Raw genomic sequence first — 25768 nt, forward strand, 5'->3', positions numbered from 1 at the left:
ATTTTGCTAGTAGAAGCTCAACAAGGGAGGCAAATACATGTGATAGATCTTACAAGCCATGTTGTTTATTTAGTGTTCTGAAATTAAGAAATGGCACTAAATTTAAGTCTGTTACAACCCTCAAACCCAAGGCCATGTTGTCAGTCTGCCACTTGAAGCAGTTAACAACTATTCCAGCAACTGTTTACTCTTTGATAAAAGAATGTGCAGGCTTTATCATACAGTACCTCTCACTATGGAGCTGCCTGCCTGAGCTCCTGGCTCAAATTCCTGCCCAACCATTAACTCCCTTTGGGGCTATTAAGAAAGTCAACTTTTCTAACCTTCATGTGGCTCACAAGTAAAATGGAACTTTTATGAAGCTGGGGGTAATAAGGCTACTAAATAAATAACCAAGGTAGGTGGCTAGAAGCCAATGCAAAATGATTTCACTAAGTAAAACTAAAGAAGTAATTATTAGAAGTACTATGATATCAACAGAACAATTTTAAGCTGTGTCCATGTTAACAGTTATCTGCAGCTCAGGTGAGCTAGTGAACTTTAAATAAATGGATGTAGACCATTTGTGGAGAGCATGTTTTTTATAGACTTAGAGGATTTGTGAGAATTTGATTGGACTATCTAGTAATGTGTTTTCCAATATCCAATTACTCATTTAAGTATTGAATCGAGCTCTCTCAAACTTATCAATCAGCTACTTCACAATTTCAGCACTTTGCCTGTCCAAATTGGGAGGTATACCTTAATTAACTGCAATAGCAAAATATGTGTTTAAACAATACAAACCAAAATTGAAAGTGTATCTTATTTCTAAACATTACTAAGGCTTCAGAAACTGACAAATGATTCTACGTCAAACATTGTATCAAGTATTTTAAAGGGAGAACACTATTTGCTCCTTATCTATGTATAGGTAATATGTCTGCTCTCTGGCATGATGTTTAAATATTGGATATTTTGCATAAAAATGTCTTAATGTGTATTCCTATTAAGGATGACTTCACACCTTAGCTATCATGTTTAATTTATAAATGGAGAAGTTTTCACTATATAACAACCATTTTTTATTTGAAGGGTTTTTAAGTAGTTGAGTGGCTCTTATGTAGAATAAAGTACACATATCTTCAGTGTGTTCATAAATATGTATCCCAAATAACCATTACCCAGACCCAATGTTCTAGCCTCTTTCAACATTACTAAACAATTACTTCTATTTTAACCTCTGTGATCATAGGTTATTTGTGTCTCTTTAAATCTTCACAGAAGTATTAGCAAAGTCATCCCCATGTACCAGATCATCCAGAGTCTTCTTGCTTCCTAGTCCCACCTCCAACCATGGGAGGGAGGAGATAAACTTGGGCTTGTTTCTGGCCTGCCTTCTGGGGCCCTGCTAGAAGCCTCTTGAGGCCTGGGGCTTGCACATGGGGTAACTCGTAACTGCAAACCAACCCATCCATAGTTTGCCAGTGTCCTAGTCCCACCTACACCCACAGGAAGAAGAAAGCCATTGGAGTATTGAACCTGCTGGTACCCACCAGAAGAGAACCTTGGTCCCATACCCACCAGGAGAGGGAGAGATCCCACCAGTATATACTGGAAGAGGGGATGGGTAGACAACAATATAAGAACACAGTCAACAACAGAAAGATCAATATGATGCCACCAGAGTCTAGGGACTCACCAGCAAAACCCGAACATCCCAAAATAGATGAAGCAGAAGAGAACGACCCTAAAAACAACATCATGAAGATGATAGATACCCTAAAAGAGGAAATGAGAAAATCCTTTAAAGAAATGGAAGAAAAGAAAGCAAAAATTGCAAGAAGTAATTCAAACAGTATGAGGTTTAAAAGCTGAAATACAGACAAAAACAAAACAAAACAAAATAAATAACAGTTTGAGGGAATGAGGGAATGCTGGAAATAGAAAAGCTGGGTAAACAATCAGGAACTACTGATGTAAGCATAACCAACAGAATACAAGAGATGGAAAAATGGAAGAGAGAATCTCAGGCATTGAAGATACACTAGGAGAAATATATTCATCAACCAAAGAATTTATTAACTTCAACAAATCCCTAATACGAAATATGGGACACTTCAAAAAGGCCAAACATAAGAATAATAGGTATAGAAGAAGGTGAAGAAACCCAACTCAAAGGTACAGAAACTATATTCAACAAAATCATAGAAGACAACTTTTCCAAAATAAAGAAAGGCATGCCCGTAAAAGTACAAGAAGCTTATAGAATACAAAAGAAAGTGGACCACAAAAAATGTCCCCTCTCCACATAATAATCAAAACACCAAACAAACAGAATAAAGAAAGAATATTAAGAGCAACAAAGGAAAAAGGCCAAGTAACATATAAAGGTAAACCTATCAAAATTACACCTGAATTCTCCTGGAAACTCTGAAGGTCAGGTATTCTACTAACATTAAGTGACCATGGATGCCAGCCCATATTACTATACCCACCATGAACAAAACTTATGTCCAAATGGATCAAAGACCTTAACATAAATTCAGCCACACTGAACCTCTTAGGAGAAAAGTGGGAGGTACCCTTGAAAGAATTGGTACAGGAGACTGCTTCCTAAACAAAACACCTGTAGCACAGACACTGAGATCAACAATTAATAAACGGGACCTCCTGAAATGAAAAGCTTCTTTAAGGCAAAGTACAAAGTCAACAAAACAAAATGGCACCCCACAGAATGAGAAAAGATATTCATCAACCCGATATCTGACAGTGGACTTCTTTCCAAAGTATACAAAGAACTCAAGAACCTAGTTATCAACACACCAAATAATCTAATTAAAAAGTGGGGTGCAAAACTAAATAGAAAATTCTCAATAGAGGAATCTAAAATAGCTGAAAGACACTTAAGAAGGTGCTCAATGTCCTTAGCCATCAGGGAAATGCAAATCCAAAACAATTCTTAGATACCATCTCATTCCTGTCAGAATGGCTAAAATAAAAAACACCAATGACAGTTTATGCTGGAAAGGATGTGGAGAAAGGGGAACACTCCTCCACTGCTGATGGAAGTGCAAATTTGTACACCCACTTTGCAAATCAGTATGGTGGTTCCTCAGGAAAATGGGATTCAGTCTACTACAAGATCCAGTAATTCCACTCTTAGGCATATACCCAAAAGATGTACATTCATACAACAAGGACATCTGTTCAGCTATGTTCATAGCAGCATTATTTGTAATACCCAGAACCTGGAAGCAACCTAAATGCCTCTCAACTGAAGAATGGATGGAGAAATGTGCTACATTTACAAAATGGAGTTCTCCTCAGCTGAAAAAACAAAACAAAACAAAACAAACAAACAAACAAACAAATAAAATGAACTAGAAAAAACCATCCTGAGGTAACCCAGTCACAAAAAAAGACAAACATGGTATGTACTCACTCATATATGGATTTTAGACATAGAGCAAAGGATTACCAGTCTGCAATCCACACTGCCAGAAAAGCTGGGAAACAGGGATGACCCTAAGAGAGACATGCATGCTCCCCCGGAGAAGGGGAAAGGGACAAAATCTGCAGAGCAAATTGAGAGCAAGTGGGGGGGTAGAGAGGAAATTAGTAGAAAGAGATGAGGAGAAGAGGAGGGGAGAAGAGGGCATGAGGGAACAGGAAGAGGAGAACAAGTGAAAAGATACTTTAATAGAGGGAGCTATTATAGGTTTAAAGAGAAATCAGGTACTAGGGAAATGTCCAGAGATCTTACAAGGATGACCCCAACTAACAATCTAAGCAATAGCAGGCTACCTTAAATGCCCTTCCCCAATAGTGAGATTGATAACTACCTTATATGTCATCCTAGAGCCTTCATCTTGTAGTTGATGGAAGCAGAAACAGACACTCACATCTAAACACTGACAGCCAAACTCATGGAATCCAGTTACAGAGAGGGAGGAGTGATGAGCAAAGGTGTCAAGAACAGGCTGGAGAAGCCAACAGAAACAGCTCATGGACCCCAATCTGATAGCTGGGATATCAGCATAGGATTGACTCAGACCCTGTGAAAGTAGGTTTTAGTTAAGAGGTCTGGGCAATCTAATGGGCTGGTAGTGGATCAGTATTTCTCCCTAACATATGATTAGACTTTGGGAGCACATTCCACATAGAGGTATACTCTCTTAGCCTAGATGCATGGGGGAGGGTCTAGGCCCTGTACCAAATGATATGTCAGACTTTGAAGATCCTGCATGGAAGGCCTCGCCCTCCCTGGGGAGCAGAGAGGGGACAGATGAGGGTATGGGAACGGAGGTTGACATGTAAAACAAGCTTGTTTCAAAGTTAAATTTAAAAGTATCATCATAAAAAAGAAATAGGACCATAATATTATTTATAAGAGTTACTGCCCAAAGTTATATGTGTTTGCTTTAGAGTTTACCCAAGGAAGACAAGGAAACTAGTATCATGGTTACCCTGCTTTCCAGTTATCAATGTACATTATCAGAATCCCACCACATGTGGTGAATACTGTTGGACATCAGCGATTAAAAACACATCAAAATAATCCTAAAGGAAGATCTTAAAACAACACTTAACCTTTGACCATGAATATAACAACCTATAACCAACACACTGAATAGTTTCAGGGTTTGTATACATTAACCACTGATACAAACTCTGCATAGTAGGTTGGCAGGAACTATCAAAATTTTACTAAGGTGACTATCTGGTCACTTACTTTGCTGTCTTAGAAACTGTAACACAGAATGTTAGTGGCCTTAATCTCATTTAATTTCTATTTAAAGACAAAGTCATGCCTGGTGTTATTTCCTTATATTTTAAACAAGTTCTGTTTACCCAATAATGAGCAAATAATAAGGCAAAAAAGAAATCTGACAAAGCACCCTGTCTATCCTCATTTCTGTCCTGAAATATAAATATTTTGAAGCTAGAATGAAAGCATGAAGCACAAAGCCATGGAGTCATGGAAAAACTCTGTAAATAAAATGGCTAAGCAAAATTACTTTTCTAAACCCAATTAGAGCCTTTAAAACATACTATTCAGCAAACTATGCAAATATATCTATTTCTGTACTTCTAAGTAAGAAAAAAAGAGGTTGAACCATAAAATTATACAGAAGTACATCATAATATATGTAAGTTTTACATAATATTTTAATAAGATGCATTTTAACATAAAAACTCGTTCAAATTTATATCAAGAATGTTTATGGGTGTTTCAAAAGTTTGTTTGCAAAGTGACTTTTAAGGGTCACTTTATTATAATAAAACAGACCTTGACTGTTTGTGATGGCATGTAATTTTTCCTCCATATTTATCTTTGTTTTACTGTAAGAAGTACACCTAGCTGGGAGAGACACTAACTGAGAGAGACATAGCACAGGTGACTGCTGAGAAGTTTGTAAGGCTCACCTCCTATGTCTCAAAGTACAACTAAAAATAACAGAAATGTTAAATTAGTCCTGTACTTTCTCTTGTCCAATGAGTAATCTGTTTGTTACATTTCACTGAATGATGGCCAAAATTAGAACATAATTACTCTGCATACATATGTGTATATAGATGAAGAAAAATGTAATTTGGAATTACCATAACATCTGTATTAAATTTAAATTTTTTATAGCTCAGGTATTTTACTAGTCTGTCTGTGGCAGACATATGAGTAAATTTAACTTTTACCTGAAAATTTAAAAAAATAAATTATAAATTAGATACCCATGCTTATGCTATCCATATAAAAGGCTCCTATTATAGATAGATAACACTATAGACATTATAGATATTATTTTCTTGCTTTTGTTTTTGTTGGCTAAGTTCTGGCAGTCCATCCCAGTGTTTGCACATGCTAAACAAGTTCTTGGCCACTGAGCTGTGTCCTCTATCCAGGGTTGCTTTAGATAACTGGTAGACAGAAAGAGTGCTATTTAAGTACAGGATTTCAGTAGAGCACAGGTGTTATTTGAGAGATAAAAGACAGTTACTAGAGAAGCTTTTGTGTTTAACATTTATTGAGTAATAAAACTCTCACATGGAATTCTTTTTTAATTTTGAATCTACTTTAAAAAGGATATTAAGACAACTGTATAAAACAGAAACAAAATCTTATTGTCTTCATTATTTCCTTTCCTCATAAGTTGAAATCTTGACAAATGAAAAGATCACTGCATTGGAGTTTAGATTTTAAAAGTTCCATACATAGATTTTTGTGTGTAAGTACCCTTCAAAAAAAAAGGTATCAATGACAAGACTGTTGGTGCTGACAACAACAAAAGCATAAACAAGGAAGCAGATACCAACACCCCAGCCCAGCCCATGTCATCCATCACTCTCTGGGTACACTAAGTCACCAGCTTAGTTTTCACCAGGATTCTAAGAAACCAATACTGCTCCTACACCAAGTCTTAAGTTTTATCACTTGTGTTCCTTGGACAGGCAGGCCACAGAGTATGAGTAATTTAGCCTAAACTAAAATTGCTCAACAGAACAGGAAAACGAAAACAAATTCTGTGAATCAGTGGAAATTATGCTGTGGTCATTTCACAGTCAGAAGCAACAAATGACTTTCACTGTCCATTAATAAGAAATCCCCTGTATCCTTCATTGAGGAGGCATTGTGTCTGTACCATTTTTGTTCAGTATTTACAATTTAACTTAAAAAAAAACTCATAAACATTTCAGGTTCCTGTGGGAACTACAGAAACATTATACATAATAGTCTTCATTTTAAGTAGTTTACAGTGTTGCAGCAGACAGCCAGTAGATGTTACTTATTGTTAAAAGGTAAACTGATTACAATGCTTGTATTGGGGGGGGGATGCTACTGTATGGTATTGCCACTGCTTTCTGGAAGCCTCTGGCCTCAATTGGATAAGCCAAGAGAAACCAAGTGTCGACCCATAGAAGCATCAGATGATGATTTTCCAAGAGGAAAGCAGTGTTATGAATGATAAATGAACTTAAGTCTCTAAACCTTACTAAGCCCATGAAGATTCTAACTTCCTTAAGACATAAATCCCATGAAAAAGACTCTTTTCATGATTTCTATAATACTTTGGGCTACTGTTTATAGCAGGTGCATTGTAACCTCTGTTGAGTGACAAACACAAAACAGCAATTTTTTTTTTCATTTCTTCTACCCCTCCCCCACACTGCAATCTGTTTTGTAAAGTGAAGTTGAAGTGTCATTAGTGAAATATAAATTTGTCACTGCCATTCTCATAACCCATGCTATACTCTTATGAGTAATAGAGTTTTAAATCCTTGAACGTTCAGAAAACCTAGCAAGGCCTGTCCCTACTACCCTACTGAATATACTGAACATGGAGTGAGAGCTCCATTCAGAGAGACAGTGGCAGGACCTGGGTGTACCATGTTCTCTACAGACTTCTATACCTCTGAGTTTCCCTCCTGAACACTTCTCCATGTTAACTTGGCAAGTTGCTTTCACATGTCAGATTTAAGTCTAATATCCACACCTCAAGAAAATCTTGGATTAGGCCCCCTCATATTATTCGAAAATTTAACACTCCATATGACCACTCCAAATATATAAAAATTCTTTTGACAATGTTATGCTTCCACAATTGCCTATAGAATGTTGAGCTAGGAGTTACTTCCAAGTTTACTCATCATTCACTGCATAAGCCTAAAGCTCTGGCATGTGCAAAGCAGTCAATCTATACTAATGTAAAAAGAGAGATGAATAAATGAATGCATGGTTGTGTATCATCAAATTTTTGGTCTCAGTGACGTTAGATAAAAGGGTTTCATTGAAACAGTACCACACTAAAGACATTTGCAGCACTACCATGTCCAATAATATCAAGCAAAATTGCATCTTTATAGCAATTTGAATACAGAAACTGAAAGAAAAGCGACATCACTGTAGTATGAAATTTTATCATGTAACCATGAAAGGTCTAGGACTTACTTAGATCTAGAAATCACAAGAACAATTTAATTTCTTATTGATCATCATTTTATCCTTAATTTTAAGCTGGATGGTCATGAAATTCACTAAGTTTTTGAAGCTGCTAGAAAACTACCAGTACCCTTAAGTAGAAACTTATTAAATAATAATGGCACAGACGCACTTAGATGAGTATGATACACTGAAAAAGCTTTGTGCCCCATAAGCATCCATCATTCAAAAAGGATAACATGACATTGTTAGGTAGTTGAGTTCTGATAGCTCTCGGGATCAAAACCATCAATGGTGTATAAAGCACCTGTTTCTGGGACCATTTTGTATGCATTTTTGCTCCTTGAAAAACATCTCACTCCTATTCCCACCCTCTAAAAAAAGTCAATTTGAAGGAGGGAAAAAAATTACTTAGTATATGAGAAGACATGACTCATAAACAAGATATTTATGTTTTTATCTAGGCTCTGCCACTAACCTGATCATCAAACACAACTTTGCAGGTGCTCATTCTCCATGAGTACAAAAATATAAGTAAATAGATAGACAAATCTTACAAGTAAATACAGCAAGGATGACAAAGAAGTCATTCAAGAAAAATATTCTTGAAATTCACAGATAAATTATATCAGGCATTGTAGACAGGGAAGATAAAACCAGATGATTCCCTTCTCACTGTATATTGCCATCATATTTTTAGTTCTTAATTATTATTTATTTATTTATTTATTTATTTTTGTTGTTGTTAAGGCATCCCTACCTGTCCTGGAACTCATTTTGAACATAAATCTGGTCTTGAACTCACAGAGATTCACTTGCCTCTGGGATCAAAGGTGTGAGCCACCACAACCAGGTTGTTCTTAATTGTTTTAAATCGAAGGTTGCAACAATATATTGAACTCCCTAAATTAAGTGTAAAATGAATTGTAGGAACTGGAGAACCTTACTTCTGTGTCTAATATTTGCTTAACTGTAATCTTTCCTGCACATTTTCTGTAATGAATATTTATTTATTTTGTTTTAAAATTGGCTTTATAAAGAATGTGGTAATCAGTGTAAATACTGAGTGAAGACAGAAATTTGTTTACACTTCATCTTAATAGAAATCGTCTCCCCCAATTGTCAATGCATGATCGGTGTTGGGAGAGGCATCCACTCCAATTAATTATTCAACAGTCACTTGACACACATGAAACAGAAAATAAGCAAAGAGAAGCCAATGCTTCTGGGAAGACAGAGTCTTCCTTAATCATTCCATCTCCCATTTCTTTGATAATCAAAAGAATCCAGCCCTTTGTTTTTCTGCCATGACTAGTAATGATCTTTGCAATTTCTTTCAGCTCAGATTTTCAAATGAATTGATGTTCTGTACAATTGTGATGAATTTACTTTCTTAGGATGCTTTCTCTTAGGCCTTGGACACTACATTGCTCCAATATTCATCCTGCTAATTCCAGGTTCTGCACCTGACAGAAAGAACTATGAATTTGCCAAAGCAAAATGCATTTTGGAAACATCTAATTCTGTTTCTCTTTAACATTACTTTTTTTTTTCAGGCTTTCTCCAGTCTTAACTATTCCTGATTATGCATGATCCTTGGATCCCTACATTAAAATGCATAGAAATATTTTTAAAATTCATTTAAAACACTCTCCCACACAGTACAAGCTGTCATTGTGTCATATTTGCTTCTTAATTTAAGAAAGGAAGTTATATTTCATTAAGTTGCCTTCTTTTTCATTTAAAGTGGCATTAGGATGCTTAGAGAAGTATTTTCCCATAAAATAATATTTGTCATACTTTATTAATCAGTATAAATATATGCAACTTCAACTTGTACTACTGAATTCATCTCACCTACCTATCGTATTCATGATTCACAATTCAGCTAGATTTGGTAGGAAAATCATGGTTCTGTTTTATTTTTGTAAAATATGAAATCTGATCTTATGTTTATGGAAATTTACCAGCAGAGCTGAAGTGCAGTAAGGGACATGGGATACAGTCATTTCTAATTACTTATATCAAGGGAACTACCACAAACCCATCTGAAAACAAAGCACAATGAATAACTCTTGAACACCCAATCACTATACCCAGAAAAGCCACAGAATACTCCCGAATAACACTTTCTTTTTTCCTTTCTAACTAACTCTCTTTACTGTCTAAGCAGTTACAAATTTCATCATGTCTTCCTTTCTTTAAAAGCCAAATGAGAGAGAGAGCTGCCAAGTCTAATAAGAATTACAAAGGCTGGCTCCTCTCAGCAGTATCAGCCAAAGGGGAAAAATTAAAGGAAAAAAAAAAAAAAAAAAAGAAAAAAGAAAAAGAAACTCAAAGAAAACAGACATCACACAATAAAATACAGCCACACATAGAGCTTTTGCTCTCTGTCTTTCCAAATCAGACATAATTATAATAATTTATCTTTTTCTCCACTTCAACCATACATGCTATTTATCCATGCCTTGATTTTACCCCAAGCTATGTACCTACAGGAAACCAAGATGCCTCTCTTTCTTAGCCTTTATTACATTCAAATTTCATGCTAGCCATCTCTCTCTCTCTCTTTGTTTATAGGTTTCTCTGTATTTATACAAGAATAATTTCCTTGGTCATGGTCATAAAAAGTAAAAATAAAAACATAGAAGAGATACACAGGAAACTTTATTTTAGATGTAAAGGGGTAAAAAAAAATACAGCTTAGATGTGTTTTGTTTTAAGCCTTAAGGACTATGGAAACAACTTGACTTCTGCTACTCCCATAAATGTCATTGTTTGGATAGCTTTGGAAAATCTCTAAACATCACTCACATGCATCCTGTCCAATAGCCTGGACAATCATCCCAATCCAGCATCATCTAAGTTGTTTGAGTACTTTTGCTACCAAGCATTTATTAGTCATAAAATCCATCATCTCTTCTCTACCATTGTTCAACATTAGCTGGCCTGTCTCACACCTGAAGAAACCAAAGAAATCACAAAATTCTACTTAACATGCCAAATTTGGGGATTGGGAGGGACATCGCCATAGAAAACAATACTATTTTTCAAACCGTGAAGGAAATCTCTTCTTTTTCCACAACCAGAATCAGGTCTTGGTTCTGCAACGGTTCTCAGGGCTTTGACCAGAAACCATGTGGACAGCTCTACCATGGATGGTCCAGGGGTGCTTACTCTGTGCTTAATTTTCTCACAGACACATGCTCAGTCTTCGAGATGCTTGTCAGTACCTTACAGACATGGTCTACGTAATATAGAGTTGCTGGTTGGTGGCACAGGGCCATGTAGGTGGGCAATGGCAGTCCAAACGACAGGGACCTGCCAACCTTGGACTGGGGTTTTAGGGAGACCATTCTATTGGTCACTTGGAAGGAGGTAGACTTGCATGGACAGGCCTCAAGAAGCCCCATTAAGAGGCTGCAAAGGGGGGAGCTATCTGCAGAGGGCAGCATGGCCTTGATGGACAGGCCTTTAACCTGGAAGCATGAGGAGGAGGAAGACCCCATGCACCGGCCTCCCGCCAGCCCAGGCCAAGGCTCCACTGGGGTCCGGCAGAGCTTACCTTGGCTGCAGTCCTTGCCACGGAAGCCGGTCCTTGAACAGTCACACACAGCCTGATCGTCGACCACGGAGCACACACCTCCGTTGAGGCACACACCGCCCTCACCTTCATCGCCCGCCTCACACGGGCTGCCCCCACCGCTGTTGGGCGGCTCATCATCCAGCTTGACCTCACCACTGTCTACTGGCAGGGCCTGCGATGAGTTGACCCGCACATCACGGATCCAGCCCTTGAAGGGCTCGCGCTCCCTCACCGAGGACAGGGTGAGTTTGAGCGCAGCAGCTCGCAGTTCAGGGGGTAGGCCGCCCACGAAGAGCCCGCTGAACACCGTCATGTCCCTGCGCTTGGACTTCACCTCCACCCACTTGGCCTCGACCTGGTCGATGTAGAGCGTGGTGTTGCGGAACTGGCGACGGATGCGCACACTATGCCATACGCCGTCGTTGACAGGTGTGTCTGCCAGTAGCGTGGCAGGCTCGGCGCAGAAGATGGAGAAGCTGAGCTGCAGGCGGCCACCCCGGGTCAGGATGAGCTCCAGAAAGTCGCAAAAACCCTCGTCATCGAAGTAGAGCACGAGGCCCCGGGCACTGCGTGTCTTCAGCTGGAAGCTCATCTCACTCTCGCAGCAGGCATTCCACTTGGGGAAGCGCGTCCACTGGCCCTCAGCACCCGGGAATTCCAACCCACTGCCCAGCTCTGCCCAGCAGCCCAGCAGCAGTAGTGACAGGCATAGGAGAAAGCAGCCCCCGCGCTGGACCAGCGCCGACCCCATGCTCGGGGCTGGGGTGCGGCGGGGGGGAGCCGGGGGCGACAGGGTCGCAATGGTCCTGGACACCGTCACGGAGAAATGGGGGTCTGCAGAATAGTGCAAGGGAGGGGTGAGGTGGGAGAGGGAGGGTCGCACCCTCCTTTAGTTCTTTTTTCTTCTTCTTCTCTTCCAGCAGCCCCTTCCTCTCTCCCAGTAGTCCCCTTCCAACTGGAAAGTAGAGACCCCAGTGACACAGGGTAGCCACAGAACTTCCAGGCCAAAGGGAGGAGACACTTTGGAGGCAACGTTCTGTAAATGCCAGCCACCGAGGCTCAAGGAAAATCACTGATCAAATCACTGATCCATTTGCATCCAAAGATGTGGCTCCAACAAATATTTCACTCTTTCAGGACCAACACCTGCAGTGTATTACCTGTGTGGTGCAAGTGAAAGGAAAGTGGATTCAGGAGGCAACACGAAGCCGACAATGGCCAACAATGTGTTAGTATCTTTGGCTCTTGGAAAGCCTCAAGGACCCTCCGGATGCTGGCCCCAAGCAAAAATGGAGAAAGGACACGAGTAACACCAGAATAACTTCAGAGGCCTGCTTCTTCTGTCATGTCACCGGCTCTCAGTACAACTGATGCCAAGGCCAAATTTCTTGTGCATGCCTTCCTGGGATGTCTTCCTGTTAGTAGGACTCAAACCCTGTTGTAAAATAGCCAGAAGCTGTTAGATGTTGAAATCAAATCCCAACAGCTCTTCGATTTTCTCCCTCTGCAAGGCCACACTAAGATGACAGCATGTCAGTTGATTGTATGTTGGTGATGCATTCTGATTTTATTTTGTCTTTTTATAAGGACCCAGAAATCTGTGGAAATTGAAATAAAAATTAAGGCCTGTAGTCAGTTACGTTACAGTAGTATGCAAATCATTATTCAACTAGGAAAACAAGTACATTACTAGTGGTTTGTCAAATCAAATAATGTTGCTAGATACAAGTGTGTGTGCGCGTGCATGTGTGTGTGTTTTCACAGTAAGCCTAACATTTCCTACTATTTAATATTTAATGTGACACTCTTACAGCAAGCTACTGCAACCTTGAGTTTACCTTATCTGTTCATTGGTGACCAGAATTTTGGGAACAATTTAGTCATGATTTTCTTTCCCATTTTTCAGGAAAGTTGTAGTTTCTAGAATGTACGAGGAGAGAAGTGGAAAAACCCTTTTAAATGTTTCCTGTTTACACTGTGCACTAGCTACCTGGAGAATTAATAGAACCTGTTTGGACCTCAGTTAATAGCCAAACTGATAACAGGTAAAATACATCTAACTTTCATCAGGAAAGTGATAGCTCACATTTGTGTAGCATTGCTACCACTTTACTTGTCTCCTAGACAACAGGAATGGAGTGGCTTCTTCGGAGTCTCATTAAAATTTCAAGCAAATATATTCCTCTTTTTTTATCAGATACATAATCTGTAATAACATAAATCATCTATCTGGAGCCAAACTTGACAGTATCTATGTCTTTGCTGCCATAATATTAGTTATTTCAAAATGGGTATTTAATACTCTGCCTAACAATATAGTGATCTGACTCATCCTCAAGTCTTTATCTGGCTGCCAGCCATTAGGATTTGTATGGTCAGAACAGCAGTTGCCATGTATGTCACCTCAGCTTTTGTGGCTCCAGGATGCTAGAATTTAAAGCCATACCTTTGAATCACTCACTGTGCTATTAATTCACTTCTTTTTATTTAACTTTAATCTGACAGGCTTTTGAAGTGGTAAAGAAACCATAAATCTTCACGGAAAGGCTGTGAGTTCTTTTAAATCAAATAACTCATATTTTGAGAAAATATTAAAATATAATTTGGTCATTCTATTCTAACATATCACTCTCACCATGTCTCACTGTTTTCTATATACACCACACACACACACACACACACACACACACACACACACACACACACACCCCAAATGTATTGCTTTGGACACAGAGCTCACTATCCATCCAATTAACACTTTCCCCCCTACAAGCTGAAACTAGCTGTAATTTATGGCACTGCATTGTGGCTGCTCCTATGTCTGTATAGGGAACTGAAAGCTTTTCTCTTCAGTTCAGAGCGATCCCTACAGGTGTCAGCTGAGAGCCATCAAGCTAGGGGATCCCACTTCAAGTTCCTCCCAGATGAAATTGATGACAGGTTCTCTTCTTTCAACACATACACACCACACTCAACATAGAGATACAGACACAAACACACACACACACACACACACAGGTGCACACACATGCGTGCACACACACAGACACACACACACCACCTCACAGACATAATGCACTCATGTACTTCTCCTTACCAAATGGTAATGAAAATCTCAGTTGCCTATTTATTATGGCTGATACATTCCTCACCCTCAGCTATTACAAGTCATATCTTTCTACTCCTGTGCCAAACCCAAAGAATGGTGCTTTTAAAAGTGATCAATAATAGCATATTATTCAGTATACTTTCACGTTTAAATAAGATATGGAATATGGTAAATGTTTAGCATTTAGCAAAATTAGTCTGGTCTTTCACAAGAGTAGTGCTTTGAGGCTATTCTCAGCTTCTCTGTCTGTTTGTCTGTCTCTCCATCTCCATCTGTCTCTCTGTCTCCATCTGTCTCTTTATATGTCTGTCTCTCCCTCTGTCTCTGTATCTCTCCTGCATGTGTGTGTGGGGGGAGAGCAAGAGAGGAAGGATAGATACAGGCTAGGTTACTGATTGTTGGAGCTTATTATTCTATAATTTTACATATATCATGCAACCCTTTTGCCCCCTCTTTCCTGTCCTCTTCCTCTGATGTACACCTTGACCGTTTTGTAAAGGATGGAGGGAAGAGGGGAAAACCTGGAAGAATATATATATATATATATATATATATATATATATATATATATATCACAAGGGAGGTCATCTGGCTCTCCCAGTTCCTAGAGGAAGCTCATTGTGTGAAAGACAATGTCTGTATTTATATGGAAAAGGAGGTTTCTCTCTCGCTGCCCAAAAAAAGACCTAGAGAGTTCACAAATTAGAGGATGAAATAAAGGGATCTAAAAAACAACCATACTGCAGCCAAAACAAGAAGCGCTCTAATTCAAAAGCTGCCTAACAGCCTCATTAATCTTTCCTTTCCTTTCTAGAACAAAATTCATTTCCAAGTCACTGGAAGAATCAATAGAGTATGCTGATCGGCTGCAGTTGCATTTATTTTATCATGCTTTCAGTGACACACACACATGCTCTCTCTCTCTCTCTCTCTCACACACACACACACACACACACAGAGAGAGAGAGAGAGAGAGAGAGAGAGAGAGAGAGAGAGAAACACCTTGCCATAAAACCTTTTGATATATACCCCCATAAACAATCTGAAATGTATGAGAGAAATATAGTAAGTTTTATCTTTCTTCCTCTGGCTTTTGCAAAGTACCTCAATACCAATGCACACCCAAAATTCTCCCTGGCTTTCCCGCCCAGTCTCTGAACACCATCCCTAACACCAGTGCAGTTTCTTGGAGCCTGAAGTCTATCACACAGGTTAAGGGTGGGCATAGTCAGGACTGACAGGGTAGGGAGAGAAAGAAAGAGATGTAGGCAGATATGTTTTATTTTATTGTTTTGCTTTCTAACTGCCTTTCCCTTTTCTTTCTTTGGATAATAAATCACTGCATTTAGCCTTTAAGTTACTACCTAGTTCCACCATCTCATCTTCTTGCCGTTTGAAAGGCTAAATACAAAACAAGCAAAATCTACACTCCTCCACCCTCCCACCACCCATCCTTCCCTCCGTGTTTGTGGCAGATCTTGGCCCAGTTACAACAGGGAAAGATACCCTTCTCCAGCTTGCCTCGCCCCATCCCCTCCCCCAGCCCCAATTGAGCTCCTTTACCTGCCTGGTTATTCCCCTTAGCTCCAGCCAGAGCCTGAAGCATACATCGGTCAACGCGAATTTCCTGGGGTCTAAGGATAGGGCGACTGCTGCTGCCTTTTTCCGAGGCGTCAGGCTTGAGCGTCTATCTCCAAGAGTGCGGAAGGGAAGAACATGCCACGGAGGGGAGCAGCAGGGGGAGCAGGAGGAGGAGGATGAGAGGGAAAGGGGGAAGGAAGAGGCGGTGGTGAAGCCCGAGAAGGCTGGGTTACGTGACGCCGGGTGCTGTCCTTCTGAAAGAGAAGGGCGGAGCTGAGCTCTCCGCAGTACCATGGAGAGCGACCGGCCGGTCCTCTGGCTGGGGAACCGGTGGCCTCAGCTGGCAGCTGCAGCCCCTTCCAAGTTCAGACGCTAAGAAACAAGGTGCCTCTACCTTTGCATCGTCCCCTTGCAGAGGGAATCTGGGGGCGGAGACTTGCCACAAGCACTTCTAACTAGTCACTCGCCACCCTCCTTTCCGAGAGGGAGAGAGAGAGAGAGAGAGAGAGAGAGAGAGAGAGAGAGAGAGAGAGGGAGACAGAGAGAGAGAGAGAACCAGAGTCACGTAGCCTACTGAGCATGCCCAGGCCCCTGCTAAACCTACGAAAATCTTGTGGAGATTCCACTTCTCCAGGATTTAGTCGTGATTGGGCGGGGGTACCTGAGAGGATGCCAGGAAAGAACTCGGCAGCTAAAGGGAAGGAACAGAAACTGAAGAAGAGCCGATAACTAAGAAGAGCTCTGACTGCTTGTGTGCACCTGGATCTACCCTTGTGAACCCTTGCTAAGCCAGAGAGAGGCTCTTTGAGGAATGCAGAAGCAAGCGCGACTCAACACCCGCACTGGCTTCCTACTATACACTGTGTTTCTGCCCCACCCCTTGCCATAGCCCTGACCTGAGCCATCTGCCTATGATGAGATAAAAGGACTTTAGAGAGACCCACCAGGCTGTAGTTCCAAGTTGGAGACTAGACTCATGCATCTGACAAGGTGCTGTCCTGGAACTCTCTTCATCCTCCAGCTTTCCTTTCTCTGCCTCCGCTGTGGGCATCCTGAGCTGAACCAAGTTCTCTACCTATTTAACTCTTCCCTCCGTTTCATTCTTCCTTTTAGCCTCTGGTAAAACCTGGAAAAAGTGCAGCACAGTGAGAGGCTCTATCACTGTGTAATTGGGCATGCCCAGTAGGCATTTCTGTATCTGGTGAGTAAGGTGTTAACTCTAAGAGAGCTTGCAGACAAAGTAGATAGAAGTCTGGAGTCTGTGGCTTTAAATTATGCGTTCAGTCTTTGGACATTTAAATTCCTATCTCCGTTATATTTCTACCACAGGTTAGTTTTAGAGTACAAATACCAGATGTTTTTATTTCAACATCACAGACTTGATAGCCTTGGCCTCAATTGCTGAGGTAAGAGTATTTCCTGCCTTCAGGCTCTTTAAAGGAATAGTGCATGAGCTAGGCAAATTCAGGGGCCTAGAGATTGTCAAATTCAAGATTCTTTTCCATTCAAAGGAAATCAGAACTCTCCCTTAATGATGAGTATACTTACAGGTCTGATACTTTTGCTCAAATGTATAAGTAACCTGAACACAGAAACCTCAGGTTTATGTATATTTTTAATGCACTTAGAAAAGCAGTTTCTAGTGATGACATGTGTAGAAAATAGAATCAGGTGGCTGTGTGTGAGCTCTGTCTCTGACATGTACTAGCTGTGACCTTGGCATGACACTTAACTGAATGTTACAATAGTTACCAAGTCTACATGATGGGTACAATCATAGTCTCTCCTTAATGTGCATGAGTGTCTGAATACAAAACTATTCTGATGTCTGCTTTGAGCCATTGCTGGTTATTTTGATGAAAAACTCCAACCCAACTCTATTCTATCTGCCTCAGTGACAGGCACTTTGAAAGTTAAGACTCTTGACTATAAAATAATGAGGGCCAGATTGTTCTTAAAAATTGTTTATGTGTGTACATGTATTTAAGTCACAAATGAAATTTTAAATGTATAGTAAGTCTCAGAAAAGGTGTTATAAAAGTTATGATATTTGTAAGTGAACATGAATTAAAGGGGGTCAGTTTGACTTAGGGCCTTGTCTTATTTTCCAGCCATTTACTGATAGTATCATTGGAGCAAGTTGCATAAGCAGTGCACCATAATTGGAATGGACCAGAATTGTTGAACCAGAAAAGGAATTGAAACAATATATTTAAAAAAAATAACTTAATTTAGAAAGTGTTCATGATATTCTTAAGATCTGTGACTAATTTTCCATAAAAATTGTGGTTTAAAAGAAATTTCCAAGAAGTGCATTGAAGACAGATAGGCAAACATGTCTGTCCACCTTTCACCTGAAATCTTAGATTATTTGTCCCCAAAGTGCCTATGATATGAATAACTTTGTGGTTTACTTAAATGCTATTATACAAATTTTGAGTTATTTATTTACTTGTTTTTATCGTAATGGGGTCAGAACCAAGGGCCTCATAGGAGCTAGGCAAGTGGTGTTCCATAGAACCATATGCCAGCCCTCTTTTACCTTTTAATTTTAAGTCAGGGTCTCATTAGGTTTTGAGTCTGACACTGAATCACTGAAACTCACAACCTTCCTTCTTCAGTTTCCTGGATAGCCAGCAATACAGATCTGGGACATTGGGTCTACAGATTTGGATTTTTATCTTAGATATAACAGTACTTCTATGGAGTCATGATAATCCTCCATCTGGAGTCTGTGGTTTTCTGATGGAAAAAATATTCAAAAATCAATTAACGTTATTATAATTCATGTATAGATTTTAAATCAAAAACATCTTATAATAATACTCTCCCTAAATATAAATATACTATATATATATATATACATATATATACATATATGCATACACACACACACATAAACACACACACAAGTCTATGTGTAACAGTAAATCTCCTTTGAAGTTATTAGATATAGGATGTACACAGCTTTAATTCTAGCACTTGGGAGTCATCTCAGTGGATCTAAGTGAGTTCAAAGCCAGCCTGGTCTACATACTTCCAAGATAGCTAGGGTTCCATAGTGAGATACCACCTCAAAACAAACAAACAAACAAACAAATATTGCCTGTCATGACTAGACATGGTGGTACATATATGTAATCACAGTTACCAGAGAGACAGAGGCAGATGTACTGCAGGTTCCAGCCCATCTTGGACAATTGAAATAGACTCAGAATCAACATAAAGTGTAACATAGCTGATGACATACTAAGTGGTAGAACATTTACCAAGCATACACAAAATCCCGTGTTTAATAATTCATATGCATGAATACATAAGGATATGAAATAGACTATGTCTCATGTAAGGAACATAGTACAAAATTCTCTTATTTTTTCCCCTCTAGTAAATAGATGTAAGAGAAACTATCAGCAATTACTTAATATGAAAGAAGACTCATGGTACAATTTAGTGGTAAACATTAATTTATTCTAAATCAAAGTTTTCTTACTTTAATTCACTCTATGGACATATTAATACTGGTTTTGTTGTTTGTGTGTTATTCTCTTTTATTCAATTTATTTTTGCTTGTTTGTTTGTTTTAATCTATGAGCATGCTTTCTCTCAGGTGAAATGAGGATGAAAATGCCCTGCTTTATAAGAAAGAGTAATGGCTCTGCCATGTTCAGAGTCAGTTGCGGCTTTACTCTATGACTGTTAATGTTGTCATCCTGGATTAATTTATTTAATTCTTGCATCCACCCTACCAGACTGAAAGTTGTTCCCTCATTTTACCAATGAAAAAAGTGAAGCAGAAACATGAGCCAGTATAGTCAAAGATACAAAGCAAGTAAATACAAGTGTGAACATCAACAAAAGTACAGGACTGTGCCCTGACCACCTTTATTCTTACTCAGCAAATGATGCCAACAGCCCAGTCCATTTTTTTGTAAGAATTTACTTAAAACTTTAGGAAAGAAAACTGTAAAATTTGGAATTTCAGAATGCCATTATTAATGGCATAATGGTTAACTATTATTTTCATTGGTTGGTTTTATTTTTTGTTTGTTTTGTTTTTTGGTAACTTGATACAAACTAGTCACCTGGGAAGAGGGAACAACATTGAGAAAATAGACCCATCATATTAGCCTGTAGGCAACCCTATGGTATATTTCCTTGATTAATGTTTGATGTGGAAGCCCAATCTAAAGTGGGTTGTGCTACCCAATGTAGGTGTTCCTGGAATGTATAAGAAGGATCAGTAAGCCATGAATAGCAAGCAAATAAGCAGCACTCCTCTGGGACTTCTTCAGTCTTGCCTCCAGGCTCCTGCCTGGAATTCCTGTCTGGACTTCTGTAACAGGAGTTTTCTTTCTCACCATGTCCTACAACCATTTTTCAGCCCCAAATGGGCACCACAATAGTTATAAAACTGTTGGCCAATGGCTAGGGCTTCTTATTGGCTAGCTCTATCTTAATTATTAACCCATAACTATTAATCTATGTATTTCTATGTGTCCTTATCTTACTGGAGAATGCCTGGTGCATCATGTCATCACAGTCTCTACATGGTGGCTCCTCACAGCACCTCTCTGCCTCTCTCCTCAGTATCCTCCTCATATCCTAGCCCTGCCTGTCTTTCTGCCTCTACTGGACAAACAGTGTTTTATTCATCAACTAATAAGAGAAAAACAATCTACAGAAGAACATCCTCCATCAGACTTCCCTCAGTGATGGACTGTGACCTGGATGTAAAACAGAAATAAACTGAACATGATTTAACCATGGCATTTTATCACAGTAATAGAAACTGTAACTAAGACAAATACTTTATATATCACTTATTTAATTATGTCAAACTTATGAGTGAGGAGTTTTTTGATGTCATCACTTCTTTCATGTAAAATATATACAAGGTTGTAGATCTAAATTTGAGGTAATTTAACATTTGTCCAAATAACCTAAACACACAGAGATATATCTACTCTAGATAAGGTCCTGTTTTTTTTTTTTTTTTTTTATTGGGATATTTTCTTTCCACCATATACAACACTTAAAACCTACATTGACTATAGAGTAAAATTTATATATTGCATTTATATTATCCTATTTTTTGTGAAGTATTGTGATGGAGTGGTACAGTGAAGTAGATTCTCATATAATATCTTCTATGTTGATGTGTATAAATACTGCACAAATGCAAGCTATGTGTGAACTAGGATTAATTTCTTCTAAATCACCTTAGGGAATCTATCAATGTTATCTCTGACATTAACACTGAAAGGATTTTCATGGCAGCCCCCTTCACTGCTCAGAACAAATGAGATAATTGCAAAATCAAAATGGCTGTTTATGATTATGACTGATTAGAATTTCTGGCAACTCACATATGGAAACATAAACATAATATCTCACTTCTCACACTGTTAAACACTTTACAACAATGAAAATGGCAATGGATGATCCCCCCCAAACAAATACATTTCTATACCTTATTAAATATTAATGGGCACACTAACTTGAAAAATTTGCTCTATACTAAAAATAAAACTGAGTGGTGTAAGTGGTATGATTTTTTTTTTTACTGAGAAATGAAGACATTAGGAGAAGCTGTGTTTATTGCTGCAATCTTAGCTTGTGCTTTAACATTAGGAAATCAGGGTAAACACGTACTTTCTTAATTAGCATGGCAGAAAAGTGAAAGCTTTGAGACCCAGAGATGCCAAGATGGAGATCAACTTAGAAAGGGGCTTTCCCCTTATTAAATCCATGACATAAAGAGACGTAAGTGAATGGAAACAGCAACTATTGTGTACTAAATACGTTTTCACTTAACAAGAGACACAATTTAAAGGAAGGGGATAGGACTCATTGCTCTGACGGGGCTTTTGTTTCTGTAATGAGATGATAAAAATGAAGCTGTTTTAGATTGTTAATTACTTTATAACTATTTTTTTGTTTGTTTGGTGTTAGGTAGGTGGAGGCTGGACCTATGTACTATAGCATGTCTGTGGAGATTAGAGGACAATGTGGAGGTATCAGCACTCTCTTTCTTTAGCGTGGATACTTGGCATGAAACTCAGGTCATCAGACTTGGTGGGAGTGTCTTGAACCAGCATTGGAGCCATTTCAAAAAAAAAAAAAAAAAGAATCACCCTAGCTCTTGGGTGAAATTGCATAAAATTTCAATGAAGTTTGAGGTTGATAATGAATTCTTTTAGTTTATTATGCTATCATGATTGCATAATTGGAATGCTGTTGTTTAGTTCACAACTTCCTTTAATATTGCTTATAAATATTGTTTATAAGCATTGTAACTTTGTAGTTAAATGCTCCTATAGTGTTTGCTTTATATAAGTTCATAGGAGTTCTGTAGTTAACAGAGGTTGATTAATAGATTGATAGTTATTAAGCATGCTAGAGTATAAACCTCATTTTAGATATAATTATTAGACAAAATTTAAAATGCAAGGAAATGAAATCAAGTCTAGAGCTCTGGACTCATCTATGAACTGAAATAAGTCCACTAAAATTTCCATGTGAAAAAACATCGACATAATTTCCCAGGAATTCTCCAAGTTACTATTGGAAGAGCTAAGCAAACACAGTATGTTAAATACTTCTGTACTACTTGAAAAAATATTCAGCATAGTAAATTAGATTGCTTTTGCATAAGTGCCTAGTTTTTTTGGCAATCAGAAGGCATAATGGGATTTCTAAATGGCTACAGATCATTAATGATAATTATTACAATATCAGCAAGAGTGGAGAAACACATGGATAGGTCCTTGAGAACAGTGGTTAAGTTCTAAGTGACACACCTGCCAGAGAACTTCAGTGTTGGATCCCTGCAGTGTGTTTAATGGACAGTGTTTTAAATCTGGGGCAGCACAGATGCCTATGTGTATTCTACCATGCCTAGTCATACTTTGTTTCAAAATGTATAAAAGAAAAATTCTGTTAAGGTTAGCAGTTGCTACACTTAAGTTTGTGAGAAACTCCCCTCAGGATTTGTTTCTCTCACTCATGCTGATTGATTACACACTTGAGACTTCCACTGTTACTGGATCTCTATGTTTCTCTCTCTTTCTTTACTCATATTCTTTTATACCCTTTCCCCAAGCCACTCTAAACTCAATCTTTCTTTCCACTCTCAAGTGCTGGGTCCAGGAAAGGAATTTTTCATTCATTTATGTACAACTTACATATTTTCCCATCTCTGGAATTTGTTCATTTTTTTTAACTTTGTTGTTTTTTTTTATTTAAATTAGAAACAAGCTTGTTGTATATGTCAATCCCAGTTCCCTTCCCCCCCCTCCTTCCATGCCCCCCTCCAACTCCCTATCTCATCCTCTTTCTGCTCCCTAGGGAGGGTGAGGTCTTCCATTGGGGATCTTCAAATTCTGTCATATCATTTGGAGTAGGCTTAGGTCCTCCCTCATGTGTCTAGGTTGAGAGAGTATCTCTCTATGTGGAATGAGTTCCCAAAGCCCAATTGTACACTAGGGATAAATACTGACCCACTACCAGATGCCCCATAGATTGACCAGGCCTCCCAACTGATACCCACTTCAGGGGATCTGGGTCTGTCCTATGCTGGTTTCACAGATTTCAGTATGGGGTCCATGTTCAAGTCAGCTGTTTCTCTGTGTTTCTCTAGCCTGGTCTTGGCCCTTTTGCTCATTACTCCTCCCTCTCTGCAACTGGATTCCAGTGTTTAGCTGTGGGTGTCTGCTTCTGCTTCCATCAGCTACTGCATGAAGGCTTAGAGTTTGTTTATTTGGCCAGCTATATTTAATTTTCCTCATTTTGACTGTAAAGTAAAGAGAAGAAGGATACTATTGCATTCTGTGATGCTAATGAAATTCAGAGACCCAGTGTGTCTTTGCTTCATTTTGATTTTCTCTGCCCCTAAGATCTGTGAGTTCAGTTCCGTGTCTTGCGACTTCCAATATTTTTCGGTTAGCTCCTTAAAAGTGTACTATGTCAGTTTCATTTTCTTCAAGTATTTCTGTTTATTTCCCATCCCCATTGCCTTTTAAACTACTGTCTGCTCCCTTTACTATACCTTTCAGTCCCATTGCTTTTTCAGAATTCTTGTTATCCTCATGTATTTGCCTGAAGTTCTTGTTGGTAAAGATAGTGCAAACTCAAACATGCATACATCCAGAAAAAGGTTATTTTTAATAATAAAGGTATGTTAGATATTTCCACGGTAACTTCACACATTAGAACAGTAGTCACCTCTTTTTATCACTCCTGTGTGTGTGAGTGTGCTTGATGGAATTGCTTGAGAAGCAGAATAACCTTGATCTTGACAAGGTAAGCAACAAAAACTTGTGGTGAGTTCACACATAGCTTGCATTTGTGCAGTATTAATAGAAATCAACATAGAAGACATTATATGAGAATCTACTTCACTGTACCATTCCATCACAATACTTCACAAAAAATAGGATAATATAAATGCAATATATAAATTTTACTCTATAGTCAATTGTAGGTTGTATATGGTGGAAAGAAAATATCCCAATAAAAAAAAAACAAACAGGACCTTATCTAGAGTAGATACATCTCTGTGTGTTTTAGGAATGTACAGATCTCAATAGTTCAGAGCAGTTCTCCAGTGATTGTAGGCCAGTTCAGTTACCCTAACTCCTGGCTTGTGGTGCTAAAAATAACTGTAGAACATGCCAGGAGTGAAATATTTTAAGACATGGAGGCTTGAAATAGTTTAATTCTTGTTACTGTTTCTCTTACAGAATGTAGCATCTTGAATTGGGGAAATTTTACTGATACAGCCTTGGAAACTTACTTTCAAAGAGGGTCCTATAGACTGTGATGTACATAACTCTGGAAGGCTGACTCTTAATTTCTTAAGCTGGGGTATAAGTGGCACTTCACTTAACATGGACAATACCCTCGGTTCTGTGGGAAATGATTCACAGTGAATCCTGGGCTTCTGTTATCTGTTGCTATCAGTATATATAAGTAATCAATCCTCTCAATGGAATGTGTTGCATGTACGTATATTCCATCTCACCAGACCCAAACAAATTAGTGAACAAGGCAAAGAGAAACTGTTTCATAAGTAAGATATTAGGAAAAGGAGTTTACATGTTTTTAACAGCAGTGACATATCAAAATTAAACATTTACTTTCAAAATACGACATTAAATAGCATAATTTAGAACTGGATGAACTTCAAAAGGTGGACATATTGATATCATTTTCACCAAAGTATAATAGCATACCATGCTCACATTCTTTCAGTAATTTTATCTTGTTCTCTATAGAATTAGTCTCTTTCTTGTTTTTAATACCAACCAAATTAGCTTTGCCTACTTTCTCAATGTATGTGAGCTACAGTATAATTCAATATGGCCCTCTTGCAGTATCTTTTGCTTAACTTGATGTTCTTATGATCTTTTTGTTCTGAAACCAAGCGTGTGACAGTTTTCCATCTACTACCTAAGAGATAAGTATTAGTAATTATTAGTAGTCTCAATTTTGCTTATTCTAATTGATCTCACTACCTTACCCTTATGGCTTGATTTTTTTTTTTTTTTTTTTTTTTTTTTGCTACCAGATA

General features: G+C 38.6%; 1 protein-coding gene across 39 annotated transcripts in view; it reads right to left on the reverse strand.

Moving 5' to 3' along the window:
* The window catches only part of Nrxn1 (neurexin 1), a 1037700-nt gene extending 1025107 nt beyond the window's left edge, over nt 1-12593 (reverse strand). For all 39 annotated transcript variants that reach the window (XM_051175288.1, XM_051175287.1, XM_051175279.1 and 36 more), the window contains exon 1: nt 11484-12593. In XM_051175288.1, the coding sequence (XP_051031245.1) occupies nt 11484-12255 (772 nt within the window). In that variant the 5' untranslated portion in view covers nt 12256-12593. The remainder of the gene's footprint in view (nt 1-11483) is intronic.
* Between the last annotated feature and the right edge of the window lie 13175 nt (nt 12594-25768).

Source organism: Phodopus roborovskii, unplaced genomic scaffold, assembly GCF_943737965.1.
Source record: "Phodopus roborovskii unplaced genomic scaffold, PHOROB, whole genome shotgun sequence".
NCBI classification, from domain to species: domain Eukaryota; kingdom Metazoa; phylum Chordata; class Mammalia; order Rodentia; family Cricetidae; genus Phodopus; species Phodopus roborovskii.